Below are 10001 nucleotides of genomic sequence, written 5' to 3' on the forward strand. Positions count from 1 at the left end.
TCTTTTTTCTAAGAACATGCCCTGAACTATACTCATCCTCAGTTTTGTCTCCATTAGGATTTTCTGATCACTCGGCTATCTCAATAAGGATAAAATCAAAGTATAACAAAACCCTAGACATACCTCTTCATCGAACAGTATCGATGGTTGGCTGGGGCGGTTTCCAAACATTCATACTGGAATTACTCCTACACTCTATATTTAAAAAGAATCTGCCCGATATAGCATCCGATTTAACTAATTGATTGATCATTAACATAGACAGCTGCATATCCTCTAAGAAATTCCAACAGAAACCAAACAGCGAACTAAAAAGATCTGTCTGATATAGCCTCTGACTTAACTGATTGGTTTAACCATCGGCATAGACAATATAAAAATTCCAACAGAAACCATGGTACACCTCTCAATGTGCTGCCGACATTGCACACTAACGCCACTACTTCAATTGCTCTAAACGTAATAGATGCAACTAAAGTCGCCTTTAGAACTGCCAGCAATTGCTATAAAAAGATTATAGGAAAACACGAGTCATATGCTCAATCCATAAAGTCCAAAGTAGAAGAACAGAAGTTCCTATGAGTTTTGGCAAATGGCAAACAAGGCCCTGAACAGCTGTGTGTCCTCTATCCCAATCATCATCAACTGGCCTGAAGTGAGTTCGTCAGCATCTGACAAAGTTAAACTCTTTACCAAGAACTTTCCAGCAAACTCCCTATCTATGCGATCAGGGCCACATACCTCCTGAATTTCTACCCAAGACTGAAAAATAATCTAAGCGACATCTACATATCTATTAGTGATGTTGCCAAATTCATCAAGAACCTTGATGCCAGTAAAACAACTGGTCCTGGCAATGTTCCAGTTATAGAACTCAAAAAGCTACGACCGAAACTGGCACCAATTCTTGCAATGCTGTTCAATCGATGCCTAAGGAAGAAATGCTTCTCAAAACCTTGGAAAAATCTCAGTTTGCCAAGTATTAAAAAATTCTGGAAATCGGTCTTCTACATCTTAGTACAGGAACAATTAGTCTTCTGCGTGTCATGATTATGCTGTGTTAAATAGAGAAATTATCAACCACCTCAGCAAAAATAATCTACTCAGTGACAAGCAATATGGTTTCCATCCGGCATGATTCACAGCCAATGTACTGACTAATTTCACATGGGATCAGTGAGTCTGTTGATGGTGATTTCCTCTCAAGAACAATATAAAAGGCATTTGATAGAATTTAGCACGAAGGTCTATCCAACAAGATTTCCAGTTATCTGTAAATCTTCTCAACCATCAAATCTTTTCTCTCTAATACGTTTTTACAAGTAGTCATCGATGGGTCGATAGGATCTGAAACTCAAAATATCAATATTGACCGCATGGATCCATTATGGATCCATTCTGGGTCCATCTCTTCCTTATCTTCATCAATGATCTCCCAAATCACATTCTAAGTTCATTTGTTGACATATATGCAGATGACACTACTATCTATGGCGACACTTTAAAGGCCAACAACGACCTAAATCTCTCTCCTCCAATCTTGAGCAAGTGGTGCAATGAGGCAAAAGGTGGTTGGTTGATTTTAACGCATCCAAAACCAAGCTTCTATCTTGTTACCATAAATGCTCTGGTCCCCACTTAGACCTCAATTGATATAAAATGCCTCTCATCTCAAAGAAGCTCCCCGCTTTAGCAAGCTTCTTGGTCTGGCATTCATTTCTGACCTAAAATGGAAGACCTATATCAAATCAGTTGCCAAAGTCGCAGGAAAAATTGTTGCATCATTCGACCACTCCAGAAGATATCTCAATCCCGACGCAATCCTCTACCTGCATAAGAGGCAGATATATTCTAAGCACCCTATCTTGCCTTGACAAAGTTCAAAACCTAGTTGGAGATGCCGTTTTCCCTTCCTTACGACTTCTTTCCCATAGAAGAGAAGTTGCGAGCCTGTCTTTTCTCTATCATTATTTTCATGGCAAGTGCTCATCTGAGCTCCAATCTATGCTTCCCCTTTGCTAAACTTTTACAAAAAAAACAAAAAAAACACTCGTCTAGCTACAACCACTATATTTGATTACCCCCATTCTCTATCTATGCCTAAATCTAAGTGCAAATTTCCTGAACAAAGCTTCTTTACTAGAATTGCTTGCCTGTAGAACTCTGTTCCGCTGACCTGCTTCCCAGTTACCTACAACATGGTTATCTTCAAGTCCAATTTACACAAGTTCTTGTTGAGCCGTCCCCTTCAATAATTATCCTAATGAAAAAAAAAAAAAATCTGAAAAAATACTTAAAAACAATCCCTGGAAGACCGAGCTGGCACGAAATATAAATAACGGCCATAAAGGGAACAGCATCTATTATTAAACGAGCGCTCGGATATAAATTCAAATCATAATGAAATCAAGTGTTAGCTCCAGGAGGAGTTAGCTCCCTTGATCTCTTCAAACTAACCAAAATAAACAAAAGTAAAAACCGGGCTTATAAAAATTACAAACTAGATTCATATATGCACACAAATAATACACTACTTATTTTACAAGTGCCACAAAATTCCTGGAGACATGGAAGAAGCAGTTTTACTGACATGTGTAGAGGCAATGTCAAACATAACTGGTATCACTTGCCTGAATGACTGGACTCAGCATCGAAAGGGTTGATATGCCGTTAAAAAAAAGAAGCAAAGGAAAACTTACCTGTTAGCAGAACAACAGAACTAATCATTGCTGGATATTTCTTTGAAGGATAAACACGAAAGCAGAGTTGGAATGTGAATGTTAGGTCCTCAGTGAAACTCTGGTCATCTTATAGCAACGGAAACAAAGAAAAAAAAAAGATTTTCGTTTCCTTATTTGTTTTTGTATTTTGGAGGGATTAATAAACTAGGAGTGCTTTTCTTTTAAATGCAACTTACTGATTGAAAAGAAGTGAGGCTTAGGTTTAGGGTAAGGTTTTTCTTTTTCATAACGAAAGCACGTTTGTAAACAGAAGATGTAAAGAAGTCGAAAGCCTTCAAGTGCATGTAAACAGGTTGATACCATCACACATCCATGAACAGTTGAAACCATATATTTGGACAGTCAATTTCTTTTGCGCATAAGCACGTTTATAACTGCTGACTATCAACGCGATGGTTGTAGGTTCAATCCCTAGCTAGGGAAAGGTGCTGGTCTAGCTGCATTGATGAGCTGTGATACGGCGAAACAGTACTGTATGTGGATTACTATATATACATATATATATATATATACATATATATACATACATATATATACATACATATATATATACATATATATATGTATATATATATATATATATATATATATATATATATATATATATATATATATATATAAGAGTAAATAGTTAAAAAAAAAACATGTTAAAAACACTTTGAAAAAGACTTAAAAACATATTTAATTTGAAAAGGAAACACTAAATAAGTGGATAGTCCTTAATCCACGGAGTTTTGAAGAAATACTTTCCTTCTCATCAGAGGGTAGGATTTAGCAAAATGCGGGATCGGATTTTGCTTGTATTTGATGAAACTGCAAGTAAGTCAAAGATCTTACTTGATAACAAAAAGTAAAGCAGAGGGAATAGGGTGAAGAAAAAGGTGATTTCACGTGAATGGATAGTCTGGTGAAAGGTAATGTATCCAATGACGGTAAAATCCAAACAATTACTGAGCTCCCACGCAATCCTCCCATAACAAACATTAATATTTTGTCTTCAAGTTATCCTTCTTCCCATCCTCCATCTGATATAGTTACAAATCCAATGTACCACTCGAGCAGCCCCTCCATTTACAATCATACAACTAGCAATAATAATAATAATAATAATAATAATAATAATATTAATAATATTAATGAGAATAATAATATTTCTCCTTACAGCCATCCTAACACTAGCAGCACTCATTATCCCCTCCAAAACAGTCCTCGTACAATCATTGTCCCACCCTTTGTTGAACACAATGAACAAAATTCAAACTATTTAACTAATACAAATCAGCAAATTGATATTAATACCAGACCTCGAGCTTTTAATAAAGTATATACATATATCGGTGCTACTTCAACATTAATTAAGAAAAGAATATCAAACCACATTTCTTCTTTTAACAACCATAATTCTAATAATAACACAGGAACTTCTCTAACCACTTTAATTAAAAAACTTAATTCTAATAATACCCCTTTCTCAATCAAATGGACTATCATAAAAAAGTTAAGTCTCATACTCCAGGCTGCCATGTCGCCTCTGCACAACCGAAGCTATAACTATAATTACTTCCCCTCAAAGTAACAATATAATAAATTCTAAAAACGAACTGATCTCTTTCTGTAAACATAAGTTCAAATTTAATTATGGTAATTTTGAAATTACATAGTTATTACTTTAACCTTTCAGATAAATATATAATTTTTCTTTAACATTATCGTTTTTTCTACATACTTCCTAAATACTTTATAACTTAATAATCCTTTATTTTAATTCTTTATTTTTCCTTTGCTTGGCCGTTGTTTTTTATCTGCAATTTCCGTTTTAGTGTTTAAATATTCCTATCTATCAAATATTTCAATCTACCTACACATTCATATCCTGTATGTATATTTACTTACATTTTACTATATGCATTTACTTACATACTTACTTGCTTTATCCGGAATTTGTAGATACCGGCCATCGTCTCCCCTTAAAATTTTTTTTTTTTATATATTTTATTTCGAAACTCCACAGATTAAGGACTATCCACTTATTAAGTGCTTCCTTTTCAAAATATGTTTTTAACTCTTTTTCAAAGTGTTTTTTAACATGTTTTATAACTATTTGCTCTTATTATAAGCTCTATCTCCTATTTGGTTTTATTGAGATTTTACATCCGGTTGAGATCACTTGATAAATATTAATTCTTTAATAGTTATAATATACTTTAGTTTTACCATCTTGGATCATTTCGGTAAATTTAATTGTAATTTTTATTTCATATATATATATATATATATATATATATATATATATATATATATATATATATATATACATATACAGTTGCACAACTAATCTAATAAAATTAAAAACACAACAATAAAATACTAAATAACCACAACTATAATAACAATGGTCAAAATAACTGTAATTGCCTTAACAAACCCCAATGGCCGCTCCAACAAAATTGTCTCTCAACAAATGTGGTTTACAAAGCAACTATTGCCCCTGCTGAAGACCCACAAAACAAAAAAATTTACATTGGCCTCTCAAGCACCATGTTCAAAGACAGATTTAGAGTGCATAAATGCTCCCTAAATAACCCCAACCACCCTAATAGTACTTCATTAACTAACCACTATCTACTACTTACCCGAAACAACCTCACCCCAATTATTAGCTGGGAAATTCTGAATAGAGCTAGTACCTGTAAATCACTAAACTCCCCATGTTATTTATGCTTAACTGAAAAATTACTGATTACTAATTTTAGAGATAGAGATAAACTTCTAAATAAAAAACTGAAACCTCACTTAATTGTAAACATTATAAATCCCACCTCTTAAGCAACTTCTCACCCTTCTAGTAATAACTATAACCCACCCCTAAAATCTAACACTAACGAATTACACACACCCTATTTACAACCGAAACTATATAGTCCCCCATTCATTCTAAAAGAACCCCTCCACAGAACCCCCACCTATTTATCCCACCATTTTTTAGCTGCATCTCTCTTTTTGCCTAACTCATTTTTGTACCCCCCCCCTTTGCCTTAATCACTCCTTATGTCATTATTTAAAGGTTCTCGCCTAATAGTTTCTTATTGGCTATTTCCATGGTTAGGTCTCGATTTCTAATATTTCAATTTTATCACAATTGGTATCCTCTGACTTGCCTCTCAGTCTATTATCTACTTGTTAACAACTAATCATTTACTTACCTTCTACTTTAATTAATTATTTAATTTACCATCTACATATAATATATATTATATATTTTTCTCTTATATTTACCTCTTACTAATTCTCTCTATAATAATTATCATATTTTTTAATACGAAGCTTATTTACATATATTTACGTATTTGTGTATGTACATGTACTCAAGCACATGCTCCTCCCCCATTGTACTCATGTGTATGCATTTGTGTTTTTGTTATCTACTTATTATTAACATTTTATTAATAATTATTATTTTATTAATAATTATATTAATTTTTATTATTTAATTAACTTACTGATATCCTTACTTATTTTTACTTTATTAAAATAAACCTATAACGTATAATTCATCTATTTTCCCTCCTATTTCCCCTTTCTTTCTTTCAACTTAACGCCCGACAATTCAAAAAATTATAAATAATAAATTAAAAAATAAAAAATTAATTTTTTCAATCTCTCCCTGCCCAGCTAATTTATATATATATATATATATATATATATATATATATATATATATATATATATATATATATATATATATATATATATGCGTGTGTGTATGTGTGTATGTGTGTGTATATGTATGTATATGTGTGTGTATGTATGTATTTGTATGTGTATATATATATGTATGTATATATATATGTATTTGTATTTGTGTGCGTATCTTCTACATGTGTGTATATGTATGTGTTTATATATATATGTATTTGTATTTGTGTGCGTATCTTCTACATGTGTATTTGTGTGTGTATTTCTGTGTGTATGTGTTTTATTCACTTATTATAAATATCTCCCTAATAATTTTATTAATTTATTATTATTTGATTAACTTACTGATATTCTTACCTATTTCTATATTATTAAAATAAACTTGTAACTTATAATTCATTAATTTATATTTTTTCCTTCTCTCTTTCCTTCTTTTATATTACGTGTTGATACAGGTGAGTATTAAATAAAACCATGTTAGTAACTTGTTAGTGAAGCATTCATGAACAGCGGCGAAACGCACATGGTAACGTAACAAAGAATTTATTAACACTGAATAGATAGCAGTTTACCACTAATACAAGTAGTGGGAGGTTGCAGTCAAGAGTGACGGTGGCAGTCACTAAGTCAAAGGGAGATAACTCGTGCTTATGTAACATCTCCGGGTTTTTTTTTCTTTTGTTTTAACTGAAAAATAAAAGTATTTTTATTTTTAGAGTTTTCTCATTTAGTCTCTGTATCGGACTGGACATTTAATTGGTCTCCCTTTCTTTGTGGAGTTTGGTATTATTTTGTTTTCCGAGCTTGTTTTTGATATGACGTTTTTGATACGACTTGTTTTTGACTATTTTCTTGGTTAAATATGTTTTCATAGTCGTGTTTGATTTTGAACTTTTGATTTTCTTTTGTTTTTAAAATATGACGTCTGTTGCGCCGTACATATTTTCCTTGTTCTGTTTTTATTAGATATGAACGAGGCTCTTTTAATTTTTTCACAATCTTACCTTTTAGGTTCCATTTTTCTTGTGAAAGAATACGGACAGTATCGTCTTTCTTTAGTTCTGATAGTTCTTTGGACTTTTTATTTATTTCATGCTTTTTCATTGTTTTGTTGTGCATGATATTTGGAAGATTTGTCCTTAGCGTTCTTTTCATCAACTGTTGGGCTGGTGACGGGGTTTTATCTTTTAATGGTGAAGTCCGCTAACATTGCTAGGTATGGGTCTTGTCTACTTTCAAACGATTTCTTTAATGTTCTTTTAATTGTTTGAATGTTTCTTTCTACTAATCCATTCGATTGTGGGTAGTTCGGACTTGTCGTGATATGCCTGAAATCCCAATCTTTAGCAAATTGTCTAAATTCTGATGATCGGTACTCGGGTCCATTGTCACTAATCACTATTTGTGGAATGCCAAATTTTGCGAAGGTGTTCTTTATTTTATTGATTACCGTACTTGATTTGCAGTCATCAAGTTTGTGGATATCAAAATATCTAGTTGTGTAGTCTATTATCACTACATATGCTTTACTATATAAGTAAAATACGTCTGTCGCAACTTTGGTCCATGGTGTTATGGGTATTTCATGGTGTATTAGTGATTCTGACGGTTGTCGGTTTCTGTGATCTAGACAATGTGTGCATGTGCTAACCATTTCTTTTATTTGATTGTTTATATTAGGCCAATATACGACCTCTTTTGCTCTTGCAATGCACTTTTCTATGCCCAAATGTCCAGTGTGGATTTTTTGTAGGGCTTCCTTCCTTAGGGAGGTTGGGACCACTATTCATGTACCTTTAAATACTAGTCCTTTCACAATCGATATGTCATCGCGGACTGGCATATATGGTGCTATTGTGGGTGACACATCCATTTTTTCTGGCCAAATTGATGTCGCATATTTCATGAGCATTTTTAGTGTTGGGTCTTTCTCAGTCTCCTCACGGTATATGTTGAGTTTTTGGTCGCTCATTGGATATTGTTTTATAATGGTATGGATATATTTGTCCATTTCCGATATTTCTTGTTCGCTGTCTGTTATATATGCACGTGATAATGCATCAGCAATTACGGATTCTCGCCCTGGAATGTATATTACTTCAAATTCGTATTTCTGAAGCGCGAGTAAGAATCTTTGTATTCTCGGAGGGCTCTTTTAATGGATTTTTTAAAAATTTGCCTTAATGGTTTGTGATCATTTTCTATGAGAAATTTTCTTCCATAGATGAATTGGTGGAATTTGTTGCAGGTGAACATTATGCTGAGTGTCTCCAATTCTATCGGGCAGTAATTTTGTTCTGCTGAGGTTGTCGATCGTGACGCGTATGACAGGGGTGACCATTTTTCATAATGTTTCTGTTGTAACACCGCACCTAATCCATGTTTGCTGGCATCGGTGGTGATTTTAATTTCTTTGCTGGGATCATAAAATTTTAAAACTGGTAGGCTAGTTATTATCCGTTTTAGTTTTTCTATAGCCTCTATTTGAGGTTTGTCAAACGACCACAGCGTATCATTGTGTAGCAGTACTCTCAACGGTGTAGTTACCTCTGAGTACTCTGCTATGAACTTGCACAGGTAGTTGGTCATTCCCAAAAATCGTTGGATATCTTTTTTATTTTCGGGTAGAGGCATGTGTGTTATTGCCTTTATTTTAGAAGGGTCTGGTTTTATTCTTTCATCAGTGATCAAATGACCTAAATATGTTAATTGCTTTGTTGCAAATTCACATTTATTTTTGTTTAGTTTTAATCCAGCTTTGCGTAGTTGACTGAATACCTTGTCTAATGTTTTTATATGGTCCTCTAATGTTTCTGACCATATTATTATGTCATCCTGTGAGTTCTTCGTTCCAGGTATGCCTTCTATTATTTTTGCAACTTGTGCTTGAAAAATTTCAGAGGCACTATGTATTCCATATGGTAGGCGCGTGAACGAATAACGACCAAATGGCGAATTAAATGTTAATAGCTTAGAGCTTTCTTCATCAACGGGTATTTGCCAATATCCATTTGAAGCGTCTAATTTCGTGAAATATTTTGGATTTTCCATTTCTGCAAATATTTCTTCGGCGGTGGGTAATTTGTAGTGTTCTCTTTTTATGGCCTTGTTTAGGTCTCTAGGGTCCAAACATAGTCTTAATTTTCCATTCGGTTTCTCCACTATTACCAGAGAATTTACCCAATCTGTCGGTTCTTCAACGGGTTTTATTATTCCCATTTTTGTCATTTTTTTTAACTCCTTTTTTAATTTTGGTTTCATCCCAAACGGTATGTTTCTTGGAGGATTTATGACGGGTTTTATGTCTGGATTTATGGTTATATGATGTGTGACTGGTAATTTTCCAATGTCACCAAAGCAATCTTTATATTTTTCTTTTAATGCTTCTATGTCCGTCTTGTTTATTTCATAAGTTCTTTTTATCAGTCCTAGCTCTTCCGCTGTTTCTGCGCTGATTACTGCGTTTGCATTTGTGTTTGCCACAATGAAATGCGAACTTACTTTTATATTTTTATTTTGTAATTGTATAACACAGCTCCCTATCGTGGGAATTTGCGTACAGTT

At 33.4% G+C, this 10001-nt stretch overlaps 1 protein-coding gene across 1 annotated transcript in view; it reads right to left on the bottom strand.

Annotated features, from left to right (window-relative positions):
• The window catches only part of LOC145268267 (uncharacterized), a 20290-nt gene extending 17415 nt beyond the window's left edge, over positions 1-2875 (bottom strand). Inside the window, exon 1 of the mRNA XM_080123629.1 lies at positions 2700-2875. Within this exon, the coding sequence (XP_079979755.1) occupies positions 2700-2727 (28 nt within the window). The 5' untranslated portion in view covers positions 2728-2875. The remainder of the gene's footprint in view (positions 1-2699) is intronic.
• Between the last annotated feature and the right edge of the window lie 7126 nt (positions 2876-10001).

Source organism: Euprymna scolopes, chromosome 43 (genome assembly GCF_053919585.1).
Source record: "Euprymna scolopes isolate OS-2025 chromosome 43, ASM5391958v1, whole genome shotgun sequence".
Lineage (NCBI taxonomy): Eukaryota > Metazoa > Mollusca > Cephalopoda > Sepiida > Sepiolidae > Euprymna > Euprymna scolopes.